At 40.1% G+C, this 25,468-nt stretch overlaps 1 protein-coding gene across 1 annotated transcript; it reads left to right on the top strand.

The window, feature by feature from the left end:
- The first annotated feature begins 1,935 nt into the window (after positions 1-1,935).
- Positions 1,936-25,468, top strand: LOC107765639 (protein KAKU4). The gene is made up of 11 exons (XM_016584304.2): positions 1,936-2,322; positions 5,065-5,120; positions 7,592-7,668; positions 16,384-16,502; positions 16,627-16,754; positions 21,441-21,614; positions 24,036-24,252; positions 24,331-24,410; positions 24,547-24,634; positions 24,774-24,867; positions 24,940-25,468. The coding sequence occupies exons 1-11, from the start codon at positions 2,067-2,069 to the stop codon at positions 25,253-25,255; spliced, it is 1,605 nt and encodes a 534-aa protein (XP_016439790.1). The 5' UTR covers positions 1,936-2,066; the 3' UTR covers positions 25,256-25,468.

Here is a 25,468-nt window from a genome sequence, read left to right as displayed (position 1 = left end):
ACTTTACAATCTAAGTAAAAAAATACACAACGAATATACTGAAGATATTCGGTTTGAAATTTAAAAACATCATTTATAACTGTAGTCTTAGAAAAACCTTGAAAAGCAGGATTATAAGTTTCTTGTATTTAATGCACAAAAACAGGGTGAGAAGGAAAAGTAAAAGGTAAGCCACAGATATCCACCATTTTTGCTAAGTTCTCACGATCTCTATCTTTGTTATAGGGGCGTAAAATAGTACCAGAAGCAGGGTCAAGCTGTTGTTGTAAAAAATTTGAACCCCCGCCAGATCCACTAGGAGTGCTAGTACCGGTGCTAGGATCCGGTATTTGTCCGGCTTCTATTTTAGCTTGTATCCATAAAGCTTTGTGGTCCCTACCTAAGTGCCTAGATAAACCCCCCGTCCCACCACTTTTGGTGTGCGCAAATCGTTGCTTACATATTTCACATGTAGCACGTTGATTGACTTTATCATGTTTAAAAAAATTTCATACAAGTGATGTTTTGGGACGTTCACCCTTAGGCTTATCCCTTACAGGAGGTACAAGGGATAAAGCTCCGGACCGAGATTGACTCTGAGTTGGAGCTTGTGTTGCGGGACTAGTGGGTGTTTCATCCAATTCTTCTTCCTCATTTTCTTCATCCTCATTTTCTTCGTCCTCAATAAAAATATCATTATCAAATTGTCTTTGTAAAGTTTCATGATCTAGTTGTTCTCCGAAATTAATATTATAACATGCGGGGTTGGAAAAATAAAGTTTCATCAACATGAGTCATTTCATCTATATGTTTTCTAATTATAGGAGAAGGGCTAGGATTAGGACTAGGATTAGGATTACTACTACTTTCACCTTTACTATTTTTTTTACTAGTTTTTTTAAATACGCCAAATACATTTTTAGGTGCCATAATTTAAATACGAAATTAAATTTAAAAAGTTAACACAAAAATTAAAAACACAAATGAAATACGAAAATAGAACACGTAAAGTAAACACAAAAATTAAGCACTAAAATAATGCGCAAAAAATATATATTAAAATTAGGAGATGGAACGAGTGCACCGTGATTAAATATTGAAACTTGAAGAAATTGCCCAAAATATTGCTCCAAATACGTAAAGAATTAATTTGAAGCTTGAAAGTTGCTCCAAAAATTTGTCCAAATACTTGAAACTTATCACTTGATTGCGAGAAAATTGAGAGAATAATATAGATAGAATGTAAGAGATTTGAGAGAGAATGATTTATTTTTGTGGGAAGAAATGAAGAAGGATTGGGATATTTATAGTAGAAAATAGGGCCAAAGTGTAATTTAATAAATTTAGGGATTATATTAAAAGTTTGGGGGGTAAGGGGATGTTTTGGGGGTGGGGTGGGGCCAAATATGGCTGTTTTTGGCCGTTGGGAACGGCTCTTTTTGCAATTATAGCCGTTGCCCAACGACTATAATTCAAAAAAAAGGGATGCGGGACGGGACAGGTGGGACGGGACGGGACAGACGGGACGGGCGAGACGGGACGGGACAAAACGGGATGAAATGGGACGGGATAAACGGGACGAAATGGCCATCCCGTCCCATCGCGTGTCTCGTTTAGCATGGGCCCATCCCGTTTAAAATTAAGTGGGACGGGACAGGACCGGAATGGGATGGGACGTTGGACAACCTTAGTTGAGTGTCATATTTAGGCCTTTTTTAAATATAATATAAATTTAATCCTAAATTTTATATCACCTTATTCCGTGAACCAAATGACCCCGGAGTATTAGCCATTCTCTTTTTTACTCGTCCTCGTTTGCTAACTGAATAAATTTCGGATTTCAAAAGTTATGCTCAAAATTTTATTTTTTTAAGCTTTCGGTTTTAACTTCCAAAAAAGAAAAAGAAAAAAAAGCACAATCAGAAGAAACCAAAAAAAGAAAAAAGAAACTGCCAACAGATAACAAGAAAGAACCTGAAAATGCAACTTCTTTTTGAATCCCCTTAACCTCTCTTTCTCAGACAAAACAAAAACGCAGAAAACCAACAAAAAAACACCCGCTTTCACTCTGGGGAAATTACCACGCCATGGATTCCCGTTCCGGAGGAAAAATTGTGACGAATAGGCGAAAGAGATACGCCGTCGGTCCATACGACCGTCCACCACCACCACCGCCGCCGCCGGAAGTACAGCAACCGTTTCCTAAAAGCCCTAATTGGCTTACCGGCCGTGTTGTTCCGGCGACGCGTACGATTCTCTCCGGCGCCGCGAAGATTTTAACATCTGTATTCAATTCCGACTCTTCTTCTTCCTCGTCTTCCTCCGACGCTGATTCCATGTTTGGTACTCTTCTTCAAATCTCTCTCTTTTTTCTTGTGATCTAAAAAGTGATTAATTACGAAATGCCACTTAATATTCATCTTAAAGTAGTGAATTTTCCCTTTTTGTGCATTCTGGTGCCTTTATTTGATGTTTGTTTGAGTATTATGTTTGCATTTTGGTGTTAATTTTTTTTTTTATAATTGTTTTTTTTTTGTTTTTTTTGTTTGAGTACTTTGTAAGAAGTTCCTCTTTTCATGTTTTTTGTGTTGTAAATAAATTATAGTAGGTTGGCTTAATTTCTGCGATTTTTGTTTAAAATACCAACTTTGCTGGAAATGTTATAGTATTCTGCTAGGTGTTTTTAGTTTAGTCTGTATGTGAGAGATTTTAGTACATTTAATTTTTTTTCGTCATCTAAAAAGGGATAGATTTCAAAATACCACTTAACATTCATGTTAAAGTAGTGGAATTTTATATTTTATTTTTTACATTTTGGTCTCTTTGATATTTGTTTGAGTATTATGTAAAAAGTTTATCTTTTCATGGTTTTTGTATTTGTTTGAGTATTCGTTAATAACTTCTCAAAAGGTTATTTTTTTTTTAAAGAACTATGGAACTGATAATTAAGAGTATGAAGTTTGGACTATAAAGGTTTAATGCCCGAACCTGACATGATTTCTTGAGCATTCTTTATGACATTGATAGGGGGGATCTTTCTTTGAAGTTACGAGTTTGGCAATACCTTTGGTCTAAATCTTGGATTTGTGCTAAGAAATTCACTTATATGTCTAAATAATCTATCTCGAACCAAGTTGTTGTTTTATCCTAGAATTTAAAACCCATAAATTTAAAATCCTGAATCCGCTTATGGACACAGACATCTTGTAACATAGATGTGGATGCATGTTCAGTGAAAAGGGGAATTCAATTGAATCCGCGTAGTCAGGGACATGGTTGTAAAAAGCGAGCGCTTCCTCGTTAAAGCGAGAAGCGAAGCGAGGCGAGGTATCTGGCGCTTCTGTTAGCTGAAGCGTAGCAGATTTACAAAAGCGCTCGCTTCCCCTGAAAAAGCGAGAAGCGATGCGAAGCGTAAGAAGCGAGCGCTTTTCTTTATAACTGGGCTACCAACATATTTAATTAAAAAAACTGTCTTTTTTTATAACACTATCGAGCAACAACAACAGAGAAAGAAAAAGGCGGCCTAGGGTTTAAGTTTTCTACACTTTTCACTTCAAGATCATCAAGTTTGGTCTCAGGTATGTGATTTCTTCCTCCTCCTTCTTCCTTCTTCTTCTTCTTTTTCTTTTTCTTTTTCTTTCACTGTTTCAGCGTCCAAATAGCAGCGAAATGCTAGCGAATTTTTTTTCCCTTTAGTTCTTCTTTCTCATTCTTCTACTCTTCTTCTTCTTCATTTTGTTGCACTGTTTCAGTGATAAAAAGATTGAAATGCTGCCCATTTTTTCTTACAGTTACATGTGTTGTCTATGCAGTATTTATTTTAATATATTTTTTAAATTCCGCTTCACTTCAAAAAAGCGAGCGCTTCGCTTCTCGCTTTAAGCGAAAAGGGCTTGTCGCTTTTCCTCGCTTCACGCTCTTCACAACACTGGTCAGCGAAAACAATAATATTTACATATGTAATTTGTACTGAAAAAATATAAATTTAGTATATGTATTATGTAGTAAAGGATAAACCTGCTTGATACATTTTCTTTAATAACTGAGAAATTCCCAAGGGCGGTGAGACACGGTTCAGAACTCAGTGGATTATGGACCCCTCCTCTGCCCTTCTCCGCTTAACTACTATGCTTTTGTCTTTGGTAGGGTTTGAACCCGTGACTTACGCCTAACCCACACATTATGCGTTGCGCTCTTACCATTAGACCAAAGCCCCGAGGCAAATACGTGCCTTAAAAATCATAAATATAGTATAGTATATGTAGTAAAGGTTAAACCCACTTGATACATTGACGTGACTTAATGTATTGGTTAGGTGGTATTACACCTGTGAGTGCTGCATGTTTATAACTCTGCCTTGCCTTTGAGTATTTGATTTTATTTATCTTGTCTTTTTGAAGAAAGGAGACCCGTTTGTTACTTAAAAAGGGAATGACAAGTAAAAGCGTGTAGCAATTCTTTTGCGCTTGACTGATGCACATTCAGCTAAGCGGTTCGACTGAATTGACCTCACTTGGAAAAAAGTACTAGTTGCACATGTGAATTGTATTAAAAATATAGATGTAGTAAAGGTTGTATATGGTATTTGTCTAAACATTTGTACAAGATGGTGTGGTTTTCTTAGCGCTTAAATAAAGTGGGCACTGAAAAAGACGCGGTGAGACTTGTTATACCCCCCCCCCCCCAAGTAAAAGGTAGTAGGAAAAATCTCGCCTACTGTACTTGGTGCAGCCCTTAACGCCGATTGCACTATGGTTTTGCCTCAAATCAAATTGCTCGCAATATCCCGCGTATGAGTTATGCATGTCGAGATGCATTGCTTGTTCTATGTGCCACTTGGAATTTTGAAACTCCCTTGCATTCATTATATAGTCTTGACATGTGTAGGAAGAATGCCTCATTCAAGCTTTAAATATGTAAAGCTCTCTTGTGCCGGTACTATTAACTATCTCTTTGACAATTTAGCATTGTTTCATCTCTGTATAATTCAAATACCATAGTGGCTGATAAAACTAGTTCTCATGGGATTGTCCTCTCATTTTCTATTTGTTCCTCGACTAGCTTGACGTCTGGCTTTTATTGTAGCGGATGATGCTAGAGAACATAATGATATTGGCTTGGAAGTGGATGAGTTAAGCAAGGTAATTTCACAAATCTGCTTATGTTATTGATTTTCAAGCATTAAGAATTGCGTGATTTTGTACCATGATTCTCCTAGTGATACTAGTTTGTTCGGTTGGTTTGGGTGAAAGTTATCTGTTGCATATTTAAGTGTTTGTGATTTTGTACCATATTTCTCCTTGTGATACTAGTTTGTTCGGTTGGTTTGGATGAGAGTTATCTGTAGCATATAGGGTTTCCTTTTTAATGGGGATACCGTTGGTTTGGATGTTCTTTTTTTTTTTTGATAGGTGAGTTGGTTAGCATGTATTAATGTGGTTCGCCTTTGTTGTCTGCCCTCTGTCAATGTAAAGGAGAAAAATAGAGGACCATTTTTACCTGTTTTCATTTTTGAGCTGTGCTGTTAGGAGATTATTACCTCTGAGGAAAGATAGTCCTCATAATCCAATATTCCTACATACTATCTTTCTCTATTTTGTATTCCAATAGTAGTGGCAAGAACTGAAGAACTAGTCATGAATTTCTACACAAGTGGAGTGAAGTAGTATCCTCCTGTGGAATGGAACTAGGTGACTACCCCTTTATTCGAAGTAAGCCTAGGTAACCGCAAAAAAAACTACTTTCAATAAAGCACAGTTAGAATTTATCCAAAAAGTAAAGCACGGTTAGGAAAGTGTCTATGGGGATTTGCTATTAAAAGATGATACTTCATGGGAGAGCATAATTGTTATAAAATACGGGAGTGGTATGAGTGAATAACTTTTAGAAGAGATGACATACTCATATAGGCTTATATAAATAGAAGTACTCATATGGGGAAAATATGTTGAAAAACATTGTGAGGGGAGTGGTCTAGTAGTTTAGTGGTCAATGAAGTGAATGCAAACTTGGAGAATAGGGTTCAAATTTCAGTAGAGACAAAAAACATTAGGTGATTTGTATCTTCTGCCTAAGCTTTGGTGGATAGTGTTACTCGATACCTATGTCGATGAGAGGTAGGAGATACCCAGTGGAATAGTCGAGTTGTGCGCAAGTTGAATCGGAGACTACTTAATTTTAGTTAGGAAATTGAAAGTGAATTATGTTTCACAGAAAAAAGTTTATAATGATGGCAAATTTCCTAACCAGGAATAATGTTAACATATCGTGGAACCTACAATTCAGGAGACCTTACCGTGGCCAGGAACTGGACAAGTTGGAGGACTTTTTCATAAAGATTTTATGGTTATATCTTAAATTGATTCCTAAGTTAATCGCAGGAAAGAGTTGGTTGATCTAGAAAATATAGTTTCCTTGTAAAATCTTTCTGTCCGTGATGACCAATGGTTGTTGTTGTTGCATTTCATATCCTTCCATTGGTCATCACGGACAGAAAGATTTTAGAAGGATATGAAATGCCTACATGGTAATTTATATACAACTCGTGTCTTGAGAAAGGTCTATTGCATGGTGTTCAACATGGAATGTCTTCCTAATAATCAATCAACTATCATTCAGTCCCAAACTAGTTGAGCTAGGTCATGTGAATACTCTGTAAGCATTGCATTCTGTTCATGTCCATTTCATTTAGTACTAAATTATTTGTTTTCTGAGGCAAGTTAGAGGTTCTTTAAAGCAAGAAGTTACCTATATACCTTGCTTATCCGTACACGGACACAAATCTTTAACTGGAATAAAATTCCTGGTAAATACTAGACCTTAAGTAAGTGTGATAGAATAGTTCAACCTTAATACCAACTAGTTGGTATCGTCTAGATGGACCCTTTTCCTCCATAGTGTTCTATTCTTGGCCAATTCCATAATATTCCAGAGATTGTAGGTCTTTTAAGACAACGTTTCTTCATGTATTTTTAGGTCTACCTTGTCCATCGTTGAGAATCCGTCTCATAAAATTCATTCTCTTACTCCCCTAGGTGGCTAGGTCTACCTTGTCCCATCACCTTCCATCAACATATTGTCACGACTATGAGTTTGTGCATTTGAAACGCCATCATAACAATAATGTAGAGAAGAGACCGCATCTTTATGCAAAAAAAAAACAAGAAGAGGATGTTGATCATATGTATATGCATTACTAGTATGTTCATGATTTATGGACTTTTGTATTTTTTGGCATAAATTGAGTGTTATTGAATACACTACTGAGTACTGAGTACCTTAGCAAGTAGAACATTGAAGAGGATGAACAAGGCTAGGAAGGAAGCACGAGTTGTAATTGCAACATGTCCTTTTTTGTTTAACGGAGAGAGAGAAATAGACGCACTTTTGAACACATCATGGAGAATAAAAAGGCCCCTTTCTCGTCATTTTTTTTTTTTTTTTGTAGAAAAGGAAAATACCATTTGTAGAGTTGGGTAGATACTTTTGAGCTGAAAACGAAAGATTTACTTGCAAAGTTTTCGACACCAAGTTGGTGTAATATGATTAATTACTTTTGGATTATCAAAAAAGAAATATTTATACTCTTTTTAACTTTCTTTTTGGAATGAAGGATCCTCAATTAAGTGGAGAGAGAAGTACAACGAAGCACCTAATTGAGCAGCTACTTATGCAGGAGACATTTTCAAGGTTAGTACAAACCTTTTATTTATTTAGTCTGCTGAAATTTCTGTTTTATTAGTGTTAAATTGATCTATATTCTTTGTATGAGACTTGTGTCTTATCTTTCTGTGATTTTTCCTGTCTTTCCGTCTACAGTCTTTGTGGAAGTTCACTTACCTTATTCTTGAACTTTAACTTTATATCTTAGCTTTTTATGCGAGTGTCATATTGGCCTTGATTTGTTTGAATTTTTTTTATTGCTTCCTAAGTTTACTTGATGCGGAGCTTAAAGTTAATTTTATTGTTCTATCGCTTGTCTGCTCCCTTTGGCCAGTTTGGTAGTTCTTCTAGGGTTTGCTAACATTTGAAACTCGTCATGCTGATGTAGTTTGTATAATTTTCTGGGAAAAGGATAACAGGAAGTTCAAATTTGGATTCTTTCGTGATTCAGACTCATGATTCTTCCATGATTCACACTCATGATAAACATTCTCTTTATATTTTATTAGAGGCCTTTTTTGGTGTTTTTTTTTATGAAGTAAGTGGAATATATCATTAAAGGCATCAAGAAGATGCAAAAGTTACAAAAGAAGTGAGTTTGACAGCTCATTTACAATTAAGCGCTACAAAACTAGAGAGCTGACAAAGTCCAAGAAAACATCAGAGGTTTTTATAGTAGTAAGGTTAGCCCAGTGAAACAAATTAACCAAACATCTAGCCTTTAAGCAACCTATTGAAGTTGATAATCCATCAAAACATCTACTATTCCTTTCGACCCAAATACACCAAAAAATGCTTGCAGGTACCATATTCCAGACTTTTTTGATGGTTCTGCCAACTTCCCTTGAGGTCCAGCTCACATATGCATCTCTGGCAGAGAATAGCATTGTCCAGTGTAGACCAAAAATACTGAGAAACATGTTCCATATGTCTGTGGCTATTGAACAGTGGAGGAGAAGATGGTTAACAGATTCTGAGTTAACTTGGCACATGTAACACTTGTTGGCCAGTTGAAAGTTTCTTCTGGTAAGGTTGTCTTGGGTGAGGCATGCATTCTTTAAGGCCAACCAGCTGAAGCAGCAGACTTTGGGTGGCAGTTTTGTCTTCCATACTAGTTTCCAAGGCCATAGATCAATCATCATATTGTTGGAGCACAATTTAGCATACCCTGCCTTGACATAGTAAGTTCCATCCTTTGCGTTTTCCCATTTCAGTGTGTCCTTCAGCTGAGTGTTTATAGTGCAGCTCTCCAATAACTTTAGCAGGTCTATGTAATCCTCCACCTCCCAATCTTGCAGGTTCCTTCTGAGGATCGGGCTCCATGTGTTGCCTTCTCTGTTATGAGCAACAAAGGATTCTGGATTTCCTGCAACAAGGAAGAGATTTGGAAAAGCTTCCTTTAGTGTTGAGTCCCCTATCCATTTTTCAGTCCAGAATTTTGTAGTGGCCCCGTCACCAATCTGAAAGTGTACGTTATTAGAGAAAGCTCCCCATAAATTGTGTATGCTCTTCCATAATCCTGTGCCATAAGGGGTTCTAATTCTATTGGTACACCAATGGTTGAGTCTACCATATTTTGCTATGATAACCTCCTTCCATAAGCCATCATCATCCTGATTAAACCTCCAATGCTATTTCATCAACATACTTTTGTTATGTAAGGCGAGGTCCTTAACTCCAAGTCCGCCAAGTGCTTTCGGAAGTGTGACTTTGTGTCACTTCACTAGGTGAATCTTGTGACTGATGCTATTCCCTTCCCATAGAAAATTCATTCTTATTTTGTCCAATTGCTTTTGAACCTTTGCTAGGATAGGAAAAAGTGCCATGAAATAGGTGGGTATGCTATCTAATACACTATTGATAAGGGTAAGCCTACCACCAAGAGATATGTATTGCCTCTGCCATGTAGCCAACTTCTTCTCAAATTTTTCAACTACTGCATTCCATATCTCAGTGGACTTGTATTTGGCACCTAAAGGAAGACCCAAATATGTGGTAGGGAAGGAGCCTGTATTGCAACCCATAATGTCTGCTAGTTCTAGCAGATTTGGGACCGAGTTCACTGGATAGATAACACTCTTGAGCATATTAATGTGCAGGCCAGACATAGCTTCAAATATCATAAGAGTAATGTTTAGGTAGAGGACTTGAGACTTATCTGCTCCACAGAAGATGAGTGTATCATCTGCAAACAGAAGGTGTGACACAGAAATAGGAGAGCTCCTGTTGTTACCCACTGAGAACCCTTCAAACCATTGTAGTTGTTTAGTTTTTTCAAGCATTTTACTGAGTCCCTCTATAGCCAATATAAAAAGGAAGGGTGAAAGAGGGCCCCCCTGTCTAATCCCTCTCTTTGGAGAGAAGAATCCCACTGGGCTTCTATTAACAAGAATGAAGTACTTGACTGTGGTGATGCAGTATCTAATCCACTTGATCCATTTCTCTCCGAATCCCATTTCTCTAAGAATTGAGAATAGATAAGACCAACCCAATTTGTCAAAAGCTTTTTCAACATCCAACTTGAGCAAAAGTCCAGCTTCCCCAGTTCTCATTTTCCAGTCCAAAACTTCATTTGCTATAAGAGCAGCATCAGTTATTTGCCTCCCCTTGATAAAAGCATTTTGATGACCAGAAACAAGCTTCTCTATCACCCCTTTGAGTCTTTCAGCTAGCACTTTAGCTACAATCTTGTAAATGCTGCCTATGAGATTTATAGGTCTATAATCTCTTAGCTCTATAGCTCCTTTTCTTTTAGGGATCAATGCAATAAATGATGCGTTGAAAGACTTAACCATGTGACAGTTTTGATGGAAGTGGTTAATGGCGGCAAGTACATCATGCTTGATGGTATCCCATGACTTCTGATAGAAGGCCATTGTGAAGCCATCTGGACCGGGGCTCTTGTCAGGAGCACAAATGTTTATAGCGTCTCTCACTTCTTCTTCTGAAAATGCATTTTCTAGACCCACCCTTTCTTCAGGAGTTAGGCGCGCTAGACCCTCAAAATGTGCTGTAGGTCTCCAATCCTCATCCTCAGAGTATAGATTCTGGTAGTACTCGAGTATTTCACCTTTGATAAGATCTTTGTCCTCAATGATTTCATCGTCCACCTTTAGCATGCCTGTGCAGTTGTATCTTCTATGGGAGTTAGCAACTCTTTGGAAGAATTTTGTGTTCCTATCCCCTTCTTTAAGCCACAAGCACCTGGATTTTTGTCTCCATGAAATCTCCTCTGTCTTTGCGAGCTGCTGTAGTTCAATCTTTAAGTTCAACATTGTTGTTTTTTCAGCTGGGCACAAGATCCTACCTTCAGTTAGTTGCTCCAGTAGCATTAGTTCCTCCAAAGCTCTGGCTTTCCTTGTTTCTATTTTGCCAAATACTTCTTTGTTCCATATGGATGTGTCTTTCTTCAAATGTTTCAGCTTTTGGAAAAGGATAAAGTCAGGGGTACCATTAACCATGTAACTCTGCCACCATTCTGCAATTTTTTCCCTGAAACCCTCGTGTTGTAGCCACATATTTTCAAATTTGAAATAGGAAGGATATGTTGACCAGTCACCACTTTCCAGCACTACTGGCCTGTGATCTGATATAACCTTTGGGAGAGCTAATTGCTTCACAGAGCCAAAGGTGTCATTCCATTCGTTTGAGATGAAGAATCTATCAATCCTAGATGTTTGAGCAGAGTCTTCTCCCCTAAACCAGGTATATTTGGCTCCCTGGAGTGGGAGATCAATCAATTCCATATCTTGGATGAAGTCAGAAAAATTTCTCATAGCTCTGGATCTTCTTATGCAGTTGAACCTTTCATGTTCAAATCTACATACATTGAAATCTCCGCCTATCACCCAATGTTCACTCCATAAGCCCCTTATAGCAGCCAATTCCTCCCAAAAATCTGATGTTTCCCGATTGGAGTGAGGCCCATAGACTCCAGTGAAGCACCACCTAAGATCCATCTGGACCCCTTCAAGCATTGTGGATAAAGAATAGAAACCCTGTTGAACACCAGTACAAGTCCATAATCTCCTGTCCCAAAAGATAGTTATTCCCCCACTAGAACCATTTGCCTGGAGTTCTGCCCATTCTACCCATCTTGAACCCCAGATGCTCCTTGCCATCGCAATTGAACAGTCTTCCAATTTTGTTTCTTGTATACACAAAATGTCTGGCTTCCACTTTTGCACCAGAGATTTAATAGTGTTTCTTTTACCACTATCATGTAACCCCCACACATTCTAGCTGATAATTTTAACTCTCATTCTGAAAGAGCTTTTTGTTTCCTACCCCTCATAAGCCTTTCTCCTGAACTGCAGCTACCTCTTTCATAATTAATCATACCCCTAAGGTTGTTTACCTCAATTTTCCCTTTCTTTTTCGATTTTTTATCTGCCCTTGCCTTGGTTTTTTGAAGCTGAAGTTGATCCTTCCTCTTCTGTTCCATCCTCAATATCATGTTAAGGATTTCATGTTCAAAACTCGAGACATTAATACCAAAAGCTTTGCAAGCCTTGGCCATGACAATTTTTGTCCACTGTGTTGTCTCAATCACAGAAGGATCAACAATTGAGTGGTTGTTCTGAGAGCTACCCTCGTACCAGGGAAGTGGCAAAAACTGACTGCAGGAGGAGAGGTCCGACTCAGAAGCACTAACCAGAGTAAATGTCAGCTTCAAACGTGGGAGCGATGATATTGACATGCATTGTGACTGGTCTGCTTCATCGTCTGCCTCGTGAGAAGTTTCCTCGGATGCTCCAGTGATGAGCTCTAGGGTTTGCTCCATCTCTGTCTGGATAGAGGAGGCCTGTGGTGAGCTGGCCATATGACATAAAAGAGTAGGGCTAAAACATAAAGATTGGGCCGGCCCAATCTTTCTCCACTCCATTTGTTTTCCCCTTGCCCTGTTTTTTAGCCTTTCTTCTTATTGGGCCCTTTTTATAATAAGCCCGATCCACAAAATGTGACTTATGAAGTGGCTTAGTGTTAGAGGGACCTGGCTGTGATTTTAAGATGCCTTTCAGGGGCCCCACGTGCTGAGGCATGTGCCTAGTAGTAGTTTGGTCAGCTACTATTTTTGTGGGACTCAATGCAGTTGTGGGTTTTGGAACAGACACCTGGCCAATAACCCGTACCACTGTTTCTTTTCCGGCGATTGCTGGACTGGTATGGCCGTCATTGATAATGGCGATTTCAAAGATCCCATCTTCAACCTTCAACTCAAACTTCCCAGGTATTGCAAATTCTGAGATCTTTACACAGATTCGAGCCCAGAAAAAATGAGTTCTTTTCTTGGTATCTTCATCGACACCAATATATCCCTGCACCTATCACCAATGGATTTGAAGGTGTTCTCTGACCATGCATGTAAGAGAATGCCAAAAACCCTAATCCATCGTTGCTTTGGCTGCTGTATATTGGGTCTAGAATCTACCATTGGTGACCATCATTTAAGAGACAATCTCCTTCCATTCCAAAACCAATCACCTGTTTTGACTCTCTCCGCCTCCTGCCTAGAAGGGAGCTCAAAGAGGAACTGATTGTGGGTGAGTGGTGTAACTTTGAGTCCTGCTGGAATTCCCCATCTACGAATGAACCAGGGTTGAATGACTTCACATCTTGGGCTCGAATTGAAGGGTCATTGAATGTTCCGACCAAACAGCTAGAAAGGAACTGAAGTTTTTCACCTCTGACAGTATTATCTTCCTCTTTCGAATGCTGTGCTGGCTCTGGCCATTTGTTGCTATCAGCTGCAACAACATAGGATCTATCAATGCTTACAAATCAGTTTAAAACTGGGTTGTGTGGTTTACCCAGAAACCTGAGTATTTTCTCCGCCACATCTCCCCAACCCCAGTTATAATCTGACTCCGGGATAATCACCATTGATTTCTTATCTCCCAACCAAGACTCGATTCGCACAAAGCGACCATAGATGTTGAAGTTCTGGTACACTCTGTACACATACGATTGTATTTTCCTTCCCCATCTCTTGCATCTGTTTCCTTTACTCCTCGTTGCTGATTTGAGGGCTTCACAAACCCATCTGAGGTTTTCATCATCTATCTTCAACCTGCTAGTGAAACGATGTCCTCGCTCGATTAGGACGAGCCAGCGAGTTAGACCGTCTCTGATGTCTGCTAATTCGAAGGATTTCTCCCCTGCCAGAAAAAGATTATTTTCTTTTCCATCAGAAGGTCGGCTTGAAAAAAGTCATCGGGAAATTTTTCAAACATCAACTTTTATTACCCTTCTCAAAAGATAGGGAAAAAGAGAGATTAACTTTTTATGAGTTTTCCTTGTTCAGGCTTATTTTTTTATTTATAAAATTTCTGCAATTTGATGAAAATGGGTGTCATTTGTGTCTGATTTTGGGGTTGAGTTGTTGTTTATGGTTTGAGTTCCAGGGATAGCATAATATGTTTAATTGGTTAGCTGGTTCTGAAATTCTTTTGCAATTGGCATAGTTCTTAATATATAAATGGTTTGCAATGCCTCCAATGCATAGGAATAAGTGCATTTACTCTTTCACTTGATGCTCAAGAGATCTAGCAATATTTGAGAGAACGTCTCTTCTTCCTAGAGCTACGTTTCTCTTTTTCCATTCTATTTGAAATTGTTCTTTTTTCTTTTGTGTTCTGAAGTACTATCAACTGACACCTATTTTCATATCTTTTTAACCCTTTTTGTCATTTTTGAACCATATGGTTCTCTTTTTGTATCTGTTATCGTCATATCTTGTTTGGTTTTAACAAGAGGAAGACCCTCATGCTTGTCCTAAATTTCAGTGGGATATAATTTTGAAGCTAGTTTAGCTCCTGAACCCAAATACCAATAGATTTAGAAGATCAATTCGTAGTCATATCTTCAGTGAATAAAATACGCACATACACATGCGCGCGCGCGCACACACACACAGAGTTACGACCTACCATCTAACAAAGTAAGATGCTTAGACTATCTAATTGAATGGGTGTTAGATTTTAATACAACTTTTTTTTTAATTGTGTACTTCAAATATTGAAAGAATGAAGAAAATGTTATGATTGCGTAAAAACTAAAAAGAAGGAATTGGATAACAAGAAAGTTATATAGAATCTAGAAAGAAAGTGAGCAGTGAGGAAAATCTTTCAATAGCTGCATAAAGGTTAGAGTATCTAGCAAAGTACCTATGTATATTGCTCTCTCAAGCTGATTTACGAATGTTAATTGCATACTTATTTCTCCTAATAAAAACAAGTTGCATATATATTTCTAATACTTGTCAATTACATGGTCTGTCACAGCTTATGCAGCATGTTTGACTCTGTTCAGAGATTAAAAAGTTAGTTTGGCTTGTATATTCTATTATCAATAGTTGAAAGAAGTTACTTGTAAAAAGTTGAAAAAAGCTTGAAAGTAGTAGTTGAAAACTTGGTGTAGATGGATACCATGTATTGTGTTTTAAATCTGAATTGCTAAATCAAATTTTAACTTTGATGATGTGAAAGTCGTCTAGGATATTTCTAACTGTAGGAGTGTGTTGGGACATCCAAAATGGGAAGTGTCACATAAATTGGATGTAGTAATTATTGAACAGAAGAAAGATTTCCCAGCACATCTGGCAACTGTTACCACATGATGTCTTAAGTAGTAATCAAAGGGTAAAAAATGCACGCAAGGGTGTGAGCTACTAGTCAACAAAGTGGGTGTAAACCTTAGAGACTAGGGTTCAAATCCCAACAGAGACAAAAAACACTAGGTGATATTTTTCCATCTACCTAAGACTTAGTGAGCAGAGTTACTCGTACATGTGCTGGTGGGAGGTAGCAAGTACTCGGTGGAATAGTCAAGGTGTGCAAGCTGGACCGGACAAATAAAGTAATAAAAATGTACAGTTGAGGTTACTTGAACAGTAAACTACTGTGGCAAGAAATTGTTCTGCCTACTTGTGTCATTTCCGAAATTTGAAGTAATCTCTGAATCTGAGATAATACAGAATATGGAGTTTGGAATTTCAATTTTCTGTTGGGGAAGAAAATGAAGAAGACGAGCAAGGAAGAATATAGTAATGTGGTTGCTCTTCCTCTTTCTGCACTAGGGGGGTGGGGGTGGGGGTGGGGGGAAGACGAGTAAGAAACAGGTCTGGGCTGCTAGCGATTTGGAAGAAAAGGTTTAGACTTGATATTAGCAGGTTTGAGGAAAATGGGATTCATGTTTAGTACATACGATAAGCAAGTCCAACTAGATAAAGCGGGTAGGGCTCTCTCAACAGCTACATCTTGTGGTAAGTGTCATACCAGAAGCTGAGCTCATGTAATACTGGTGATTGCCCATTTTGCATTGAATATGGTGGTAGATGCTATTACCTTGTACTTGCCCTAGAACTGAAGAACACTTTCACTTAAAAAGTCCATTCATCCCTTTACATGTACGTTTGTAAATAAGCATACAGTTTGCATATTTTTGCTTCTTTTTAATGTATGCATGTCTATGTTTTTCATAGAAAAAAAAAGACAGTTTCTTCTTTGTATGTTTGTCTTCAATATAATCGTTCCTTTGCGAGTTGTCCTTAAATACTGCTGTGGATTGATGCAAGTTGAATGGAAAATTGAATAGGACTCCAACCTTTGACAGTCAGATGACATGCATGTGTAGCATTCGAGCAAAATATGGGGAGAAAAATAGAAAAAAGAGGGCGGAAAAAAAGATGGTTATTTTTGTTTAAATTTCTTTCTCGACCTTATTCTAATGTTAACTTTGCAGGAAGGAGCGTGATAGGTTAGTAACAATCATCAACTCCAGGGTTGTTGATTTTTCATCACTAGAAGGAGAAGGCAGCTTTGGTTTGCGCTCCGCAATACCTGATCAAGCAATTGCAGATGGTAATAACATAAAGAATATTTCATTCTCAAAAAATAATTCAAAGAATCTTTCATGTGGTATGGCTGCCGTTCTTCCCGTAGAGTGTTTGCATAAAAGCTGAATAGTCATCTATGTCTCATTCAGATACGCTGGATCTCAGCAGTCGTGCAATTGTAGAAGCAAGGAAATGGTTAGAGGAAAAGAGAGAGGAAAAGAGAGACGGATTGGGTTTAGATATTACTCACGGAGGTTTAAGCTCTGGAGTTAAAAACGTGAGTAAAATCTTTATCTCTCTGTGTAAGTCTTTCATTTTGCAACCATCTCATGGTTTATTTTAATTTACTACATTATGATTTTCCAGCTTTATTAACTTGAAATTGTTTACAGTATTTTTTTCTTCACTGGCACGAATGTCTTCCTGTAGTTTCTTGACCAGATTTCTGTCCTCTCTTTCACATACCTAATGTCATGGGCTGCTTTCCATCATCGACCCATGACCCCTTGGACGCGCTCCGTGGCGTCTTGGCAAGCCTCCCAACGCCTAGCGCCACGGTCGGCCCCGTGGTCTCGGCAGCGCCAAGTGACAAGCGCGCATGCGCCTCTGTCGCCCCACCGATAATCAGTGCCAGCACCCAGCAGCTGGCGAATGCCATTAGTGCCGCGCGCACCGACAATGCCGCGAGCACAAACCATCATGTTGCCAACAGCGCCGCACGCACAGACAGTGCCCCACGCGCAGATCCAATGCCAAGCACCAGCGCCCAGCCGCTGGCAGATCCAAATAGTGCCGCGCGCGCCAACAGCAATGCGCGAGCAATGCGCGCGCGGACCCTGATGCTCAAGACAAAGTTGCTGCTGTCGGACTTGCTTCCACCTTGTAGAAGACTAAGTCCTTTTCATTGTAATTATAGAGTAGTTTTACTTCATTCATTTTCAGTGTGTTTCTACAGCTTTCATAGGTCAACTCATGTAACTTTGGTTTATTTTTTTAAGCATTATTAAGGGGGACCAAAGCATTCAAACATTCAAGCATTCAAATAATTCTCTGTACTGGTGTCTCTCCCCCCGACACCGCATTGCATCTTGTAATAGCTTTCATCATCATCAATACAATCATCAGCTTTCATCATCAATTGCTCATTTTCCGCTGCTCAATTGCTCACGACATTGGTTTTCCCGTACGGCACTGACAATCTAGTCTAGCGTACGGCGAGGACCTCAGTTGGCGCATAGCAACCGCGCTGACATCGGTTGCTTAGCCTTACGTCGCCCTTCTAAGGAACTTCAGGAAGGCGCCGCGTAACAGTTGGTATCAGAGCCTAGGCTCGACATCGGACGAGGGAACTCATTGCCATCATCACCATTTCTGACCATGGTGAATTACGGGGATCGCATCACGACCCTTCAAGAGACGGTTGACGCATTACGGCCCATCGTGGATACATTGCCTTATCTAAAAACCAGCCTAGTGCAAAGGTTGGACGACCTGGACCGCAGAATGCGGCAGGCCGAAGTTGACATAGCAAACATCAGTCGCGACTCTGAGGAAGACTGGCAAACGGCAGCCGTCGAGGCAGCCGAAATTCATGGCAAATTCGAGGATCTCCAACAGGAGCGTGCCGAGGATTTAGCCCATCGGGAACTAGAGGCAGACAGACTGACCGTCATGCAGCAAACCATCGACAACTTGACAGGCCAGCTCAATGTTGTTAATGCTGCCCTTCAAAGCCTGCTCAAAGGAGGCGAAAACCAAATCAGGGGTGCCATGAACATTGCCCCCATGCCACAAAAGCTTAAAATTCCGGAGCCAAAGCCATACAACAGAGCCCGGGATGCTAAAGAAGTGGAAAACTTCATCTTCGACATCGAACAATACTTCGATGCCGTAGGACAGTTGGAAGAATCCAAAAAGGTAGCAACTGCTGCCATGTATCTTCAAGGCGATGCAAAACTCTGGTGGCGAGTCAAATACGAAGCCATCAGGGCTAGTGAAGATACTCTCAACAATTGGGCAGAACTGAAGGCAGCCATACGCCTGCAGTTCTTCCCCGAAAACGTGGAATACAACGCACGGAGAAAGTTGCGTGAACTCCGCCACACCAGGTCGGTGCGGGACTACGTGCGAGAATTCTCCGCACTCATGCTAAACATACGGGATATGGGGGACAAAGACAAACTGTTTGCATTCATAGAAGGTTTGAAACCTCATGCTCGTATGGAGCTGCAAAGACAAAGGGTAGATACCCTGCCCAAGGCCATTCAAGCTGCAGAGTGTGCCTTGGGGATTATCATTTGGTAACTCAGAAGGATAGGTCCCAGCCGCCTGTCCGAGGGGGATATAACGTGAGCCAACCTAGCAACGGTGGCCCTAACAGAAACGGAGGAGATCGAGGTGCATCCAAATCCAAGACTCCTTCCTCAAGCAGCAACAATGCTGCTTCAGTCAACAACAATCAGGGGAGAAAGCCCCCTTCAGAGTGCCGTCATTGCGGCGGGGAACATTGGAACAATCAATGTCCCAATACACAAATCAATGCTCAACAGACTGTTGGAGGCGAGTCAGATACTGACGACTCAGACGGCCCAGAACAAGTAGGTGCCTTCAACGCATTTGTTGGCTTCATTCATAATACCTTGGCGGGAACCAGTGCTGGTAACCCCAAGAAGAACGCATGCCCAATCGTCAAGAAAGGGAAAGAAAAGGCAGATGAGAGGCCTCCCACCACACAAAAGAGGACCTTAATGTTCGTCGACATGAAAGTAAACGGCAAACCTATTCGAGCATTGATAAACACGAGTGCTACCCACAACTACCTGGCCTCAACTCAGGTGCAACGCCTCGGTCTAGCGGTGAAAAAGAGTAGGGGTCTTGTCAAGGCTATCAACTCTCCATCTCCCCAGTGAGTGGAATATGAAGCTTGGCCCATACAAGGGAACATTCGACCTACGCATAGCTATCATCGATGACTTCGAACTGATAGTGGGATTGGAATTCCTCATGCAAACCAACACCATCCCGGTACCATATGCCAACATGCTCCTAATGATGGGAGACAATGGGGCCAAACCCCGCACCATACCGTGCATACCCATAAAGATGACCGCTGAAAACATCTCGGCCATGCAGTCAAAGAAGGGAATCAAAAGACCTGAACCTACGGTTCCGGCTGCCCTCAACATCATCAATCAAACATCAGATCATCGGCATCTAGCGACTCATGGCGCCCCTCAGTGTGTGAAGACTTGTCAAGCATGACAAAAGGACAAGTCAGATCACTCAGCACAAGCGGGACTCTTGGAGCCGCTACCAGTCCCACAGAGACCTTGGGAAAGCATTTCCCTGAATTTCATCACAGGATTACCCAAGGTCGGCAATCTTGCAACCATTATGGTGGTAGTAGACCAATTTCCCAAGTATGCTACCTTCATCGCAGCCCCACAGAACATATCGGCAGAAGATATAGCTCGACTCTTCATGTCAGCTGAACACACCAGCCTGGTGGAAAATCCATCCAGTCTTCCATGTCAGCCGCCTCCGAGCATTTCAGAAATACATGGAAGATCATTCAGAAAGCCACCTCACAACACCGAGGGGAACAGACCTCCCAGCCAACAAGAGCCTAACCAATCATCATCATCCGGTTAGTAAGGCTCCGAGGACATCGCCAACTCAGGTGGGGGAGAATGTCATGGGCTGCTTTCCATCATCAACCCATGACCCCTTGGACGTGCCCCGTGGTGTCCTGGCAAGCCTCCCAACGCCTAGCGCCACGGTCGGCCCCGTGGTCTCGGCAGCGCCAAGTGACAAGCGCGCATGCGTCTCTGTCGCCCCACCAATAATCAGTGCCAGCACCCAGCAGCTGGCAAATGCCATCAGTGCCGCGCGCACCGACAATGCCGCGAGCACAAACCATCATGTTGCCAACAACGCCGCACGCACAGACAGTGCCCCGCTCGCAGATCCAATGCCAAGCACCAGCGCCCAGCCGCTGGCAAATCCAAATAGTGCCGCGCGCGCCAACAGCAATGCGCGCGCAGACCTTGATGCTCAAGGCAAAGTTGCTGTCATCGGACTTGCTTCCACCTTGTAGAAGACTAAGTCCTTTTCATTGTAATTATAGAGTAGTTTTACTTCATTCATTTTCAGTGTGTTTCTACAGCTTTCATAGGTCAACGCATGTAACTTTGGTTTATTTTTTTTAAGCATTATTAAAGGGAACCAAAGCATTCAAACAATTCTCTGTACTAGTGTCTCCCCCCCCGACACCGCATTGCATTTTGTAATAGCTTTCATCATCATCAATACAATCATCATCATCAATACAATCATCATCTTTCATCATCATCAATACAATCATCATCATCAATACAATCATCATCTTTCATCATCATTGCTCATTTCCGCTGCTCAATTGCTCACGACATTGGTTTTCCCGTACGACACTGACAATCTAGTCTAGCGTACGGAGGGAACCTCAGTTGGCGCATAGCAACCGTACTGACATCGGTTGCTTAGCCTTACGTCGCCCTTCCAAGGAACTTCAGGAAGGCGCCGCGTAACACTAAGCTTATTTTCCTTGAGTCTCTACGTACTTTAGCTTGTAAATACGAAAAAAAAACTTTAAGAAGAGGTCATTGTAGTGTTGAGTATAAATTGATTCTGGAAACTTGAAAAATGAGACAGTCTCTTTCCCGCTTAGTCTTGAATTAGTTGCGTAGTTTATATGTGTACTTTATCAGAATCATTGTTTATATGTGTATTTTATCTGTAATATTAATGCTACTTCTAGCTCTCATCATTTACGTTAAGGAGCTTATTGTTGCTAGTTGTTTCCTATGTAATATTTGCCTGAACAAAGATTTCTAATTTTTACTGCTGTCAGCTATGTGATACGCAATGGAGCCTATGCAATAACTTGTCTTGATGCTGTCTTTGATATCTTGCTTGTGTAACGTAGGTGGATGATACTTTTGGCTCACCGGTAGATATGGCTAGGTCATATATGAAGGTTCGTCCTCCATGGGCCTCTCCTACTGTTGATCAGAGTGGACTTGGAACCCCCTCACATCTGAAGGCAAAGCTCTTTGAGGAAGGAACACCGTATACTGGGGATTCTTCTTCTTCCTTAAAGGTATTTGAAGATTTCGGAATCGCGTTCATTGCTGCCGTTTCACCTTCAATTTGGAGGATGTACACCCTTATGTATGGAATGGTGGTTATGGTTCAGAAATAATATTTATGGAATGGTGGTTAAACCTTGGTTTGCTAACATTAGACAACAATGTCCTAAATTACCATTGCAAGATTTGATGGTTCAAAGAGCCGAAATTTGGTTAGTTATTTCAGATAGAACTGATTTGAAGGATTTGAAAAGCAATAAATTGGAGACTGGTGCTATTTTCTTGTTAGAAAGTTGAAAAAATAAGATGAGAAGGTGACAAAGAAGAAAGGTTGCTTAGATGCTGTTGAGAATATTGTGTATATTCGTTAGAATCAATTAGGGAGATATTGTTTAATTGTAGTCATGTAGTCTTAATTTGTTTCTTAGGTTAGAAAATTGTTTGTACTGTTTAAACATCCAATAGCTTAGGAGAATGATGAAGCTTCCCTCTCCCGTGTATTTTCTCTTTCTCACATGGTAGCAGAGAGAGGAAGAGATTCTGGCTTCTAGTCTCACCGCCACCCATTATCAAAAAAATCTCCACGTGCTTGGCGATGAAAAGAATCAAGCCCACACATGAGGGGGTGTATTGATGAGATAACTAAATAATAGAAGTGTGCTCTCTTTAACATTATAAACTTTTAGATGAGATGGTCACATGCTTTAACAGTATATACTGACTAATATCATATGGTGTGAATCCAAGCATATTTATGCTGACCGATCGCCAGACAGAAATAGAGGAGTACTCACAAGCGTGGTGCTTTTTAGTTTATATCGTCGTTAGAAATTGATGATGCTTTAATGTCTTGTATACCATTTAGTTGAGTTCGTTTTTTGAATAAGAGCATATCTTATCATTAGGTGAAGAAGGGATGCTAAGGAGAATTCTAATGTTCTATGCCTGAAGTAAAGAATGAGTAATTATGGCCTAGGATAGAATGGAAGGGGATGCAATAGCTGTCATAAATCCAGCCTTTCATGCTTGTCATTTCCACTTTTCCTTGTATACTAGAGGGCTAAATCATGGTGCATCTATTTGATATTTTGGTGTCGAATAATGGTTCTTTATTTTCCTGCTTTCTTTTTATTACAATTCTGCTTTACTTTCCTTTTTCTTTATCTACAAATTTCGGAATTGTTTTGCTTTTTTTTTTTTTTTTGGGAGGTGGTGGAGGGAAGTACTCGGATACTCTGTGATGACTGTTTTTGTCTCTCCCATTCCAAACTTCCTACCTCTGTCAGGTGGCAGACTAAACTTCTAAAAGGCTTATAAAATTTCCATTACTCCCTCCTACTGCATTCTCTCTCTTTTGGTGTCTCCTACTGCATTGTTGTCTCATGAGTGGTTCATTTTCCCTAGGCACTTATGTGTTGCTTTCATTTTGAAAGAACTATGATCGGTTTTGTAATTTTGCATTATTTGATTTTTGGGTTATTGCTTATAATAAAGGTAGCTAAAGTTCTTCGGAGATTTATCATGTTGACTTCAAGAATTTCTCAAAAACGTCTTGGTGCTTTTACTGTGAATTTTTTCTCCTAATGGTTGCCAGCAGAGGCAGATCCACGATTTGAAGTTTATGGGTTCCTATGACGACCTTAAGTTAATGTACAATAATAATTGGGTCCACAATCAGATATTTATAGATATTTTGTGGATTTTTAATACATATACAAGGTTTGGACAAAAGCTACTGGGTTCACACCGTAGGATACATGGTATATCCGCCCCTGCTTTCCTGTTTAGTTGTTGCTTAGATAGTGTTCCATTTTTTGTGCGCAGTTGACGTGTTTGTTTGAATTTGGTTGATAGGTAAAACACTTTTGTTAAAACCTTCCTCCCTCGACAATACCTTTTTCCTCGGAAATCTCTATCTTATATTATGTCATCGTCCAAGCTATACCTTTGATCACACTTTATGACTTGAGTAGTGATTTGAAGGAGGCTCCATGCTTCTGAACTTAGTAAATCGGGCATGTCATGTTGCCAAAGATGATGCAACAGCTACCAAGCAGTAGTAAACCCTTTTTACTTTATCAATTTTCTATTATTTCCTCCTAGGCTTACCAGTAGTACTAAGACTATTTTTATATTATCTTAGTCATTGGTCTTTATTATTACATGTTGTGTTTGTTGTTGTTGTTGTTGTGTCGTTCACGCTCGTCACCATAATACATTGTTGTCACCTTTGTTTACTACTTGGTTGCTTTATCTTATCTCTACTGTTCCTTGAGCTGAGGGTCTATCGGAAACAACCTCTCTATCTTTATAAGGTAGGGGTAAGGTCTGCATACACACTACCCTCCCCAGACCCCATTTATGGGATTACACTGGTTTTTTTTTTTTTTTTGTTGCTATCTTCTGATATGTGTTTTGCAACTGGATCACAGAAAAAGAATTCTTTTGCATCTGGCTCATGGAATATTCATGATGAAATACGAAAAGTACGGTCAAAAGCAACCGAGGATCTGTTACGTGCTCGCCCTTTCAAGGCAGAACCAAAATCTGCAGTTGGTAATTTGACAGGAACTAGTACCGGAGAGAAGATAAATAGCTCAAGTTCTTTGAGACTTACTAAACTGTCAGATGTACCAATTAAGTGGTCAGGTGTGTTAAGCTCTAATCTTGCCTCTTTCTGCTGCAAATTACTCGCTTTCTGTAGAACCTCATCTTTTCCCCTTTCAGATGTGGAAATAACACAAGATGATGGAGAAAATATCACTCAGCCTCTAAATCCTGCCTCTTCCGTTCAGCTCCATGATCAGGTAATTGTTTTAGGGGTTTCAGTTGCCTTATTCAGTATTTGCAACATATGGACTAAAAAAATATAGCATCTCGTATGGACAACAGAATATCATGTTCGCTTTATACTCTTGTCCTAATACTATTCAAGCTTTACAGGGTATTGAGGTAAGTAGGGTTGGCGAGCATGCTGCTTGTGAATCGCACAGGCCCAATGGTCCAGCTTTCCCCTCAGAGCACAGTGATGGTACTTGAGGCCATTCTTTATAATATGTTTGTTGGTTTTATGATGTGAAGCTAATTCGAAGTAATGGGTTCAAAAGTTAACTATTTACTTCTTACCAGGACAATTTCTCTTACACATCTAACTGTTTTTACGTGTTCAGGTCTTCGTATAACTGGCGCTGATGCACATGAGGTGACTCAAACAAATGCAGCACAAAGTTCTAATGGATATGCATCTATAGAAATAGAAGCTAGGTAAAAAATTAATGGCGTAGCTCTTTTAGTTTTCTGTAGCTGGAACCGCAATAATGCTGGTTCTGTCGACAGTTTGTCTGCAGGTCTAACATCAGGACAAAACAATGTGCATGTCGGCGGTGAGAAGCCTAAACCAGGAATGTCGATTCAGCAGAAATTGACTGAATCTACCCAAGTCGAGGATAAGTGTGAGCTTCTTAGCGAATCTGCTGTGGATGTACCAGAAATGAACGAAACAACCGACAGTCCAGCTGCTTCGATGCCTAGTGAAGAATTATCACAGGAGGAACCGGGTTTGGTACGTGAGTTGGCAAAGAATGGCAAAGTTGTGAAGCAACAAGGAAAGAGACCAGTCAGAAATGTGAGAAAGACGAGAGCAAAGAGGTAAATGATGGGATACGTAGACCAGGCAGTTTGTAGACCTGAAGCTTCTGTATATTAGCTTGAAGGAGAAATTTAAGCAATTGTAGGAGTATACTTGATTAATTTAAGCTATTGTAGGAGAATCCTTGATTCATCTTTTCCTTTCTTTGTAGACCACGTTGTGTAGTTGTATTCTTAAGTTCGTGTAGGGGACTATTACCAATACTCTCTCTCTCTC

The sequence above is a fragment of the Nicotiana tabacum genome, chromosome 15, assembly GCF_000715075.1.
Source record: "Nicotiana tabacum cultivar K326 chromosome 15, ASM71507v2, whole genome shotgun sequence".
NCBI lineage: Eukaryota > Viridiplantae > Streptophyta > Magnoliopsida > Solanales > Solanaceae > Nicotiana > Nicotiana tabacum.
This window is presented reverse-complemented; position numbering and strand designations above follow the sequence as displayed.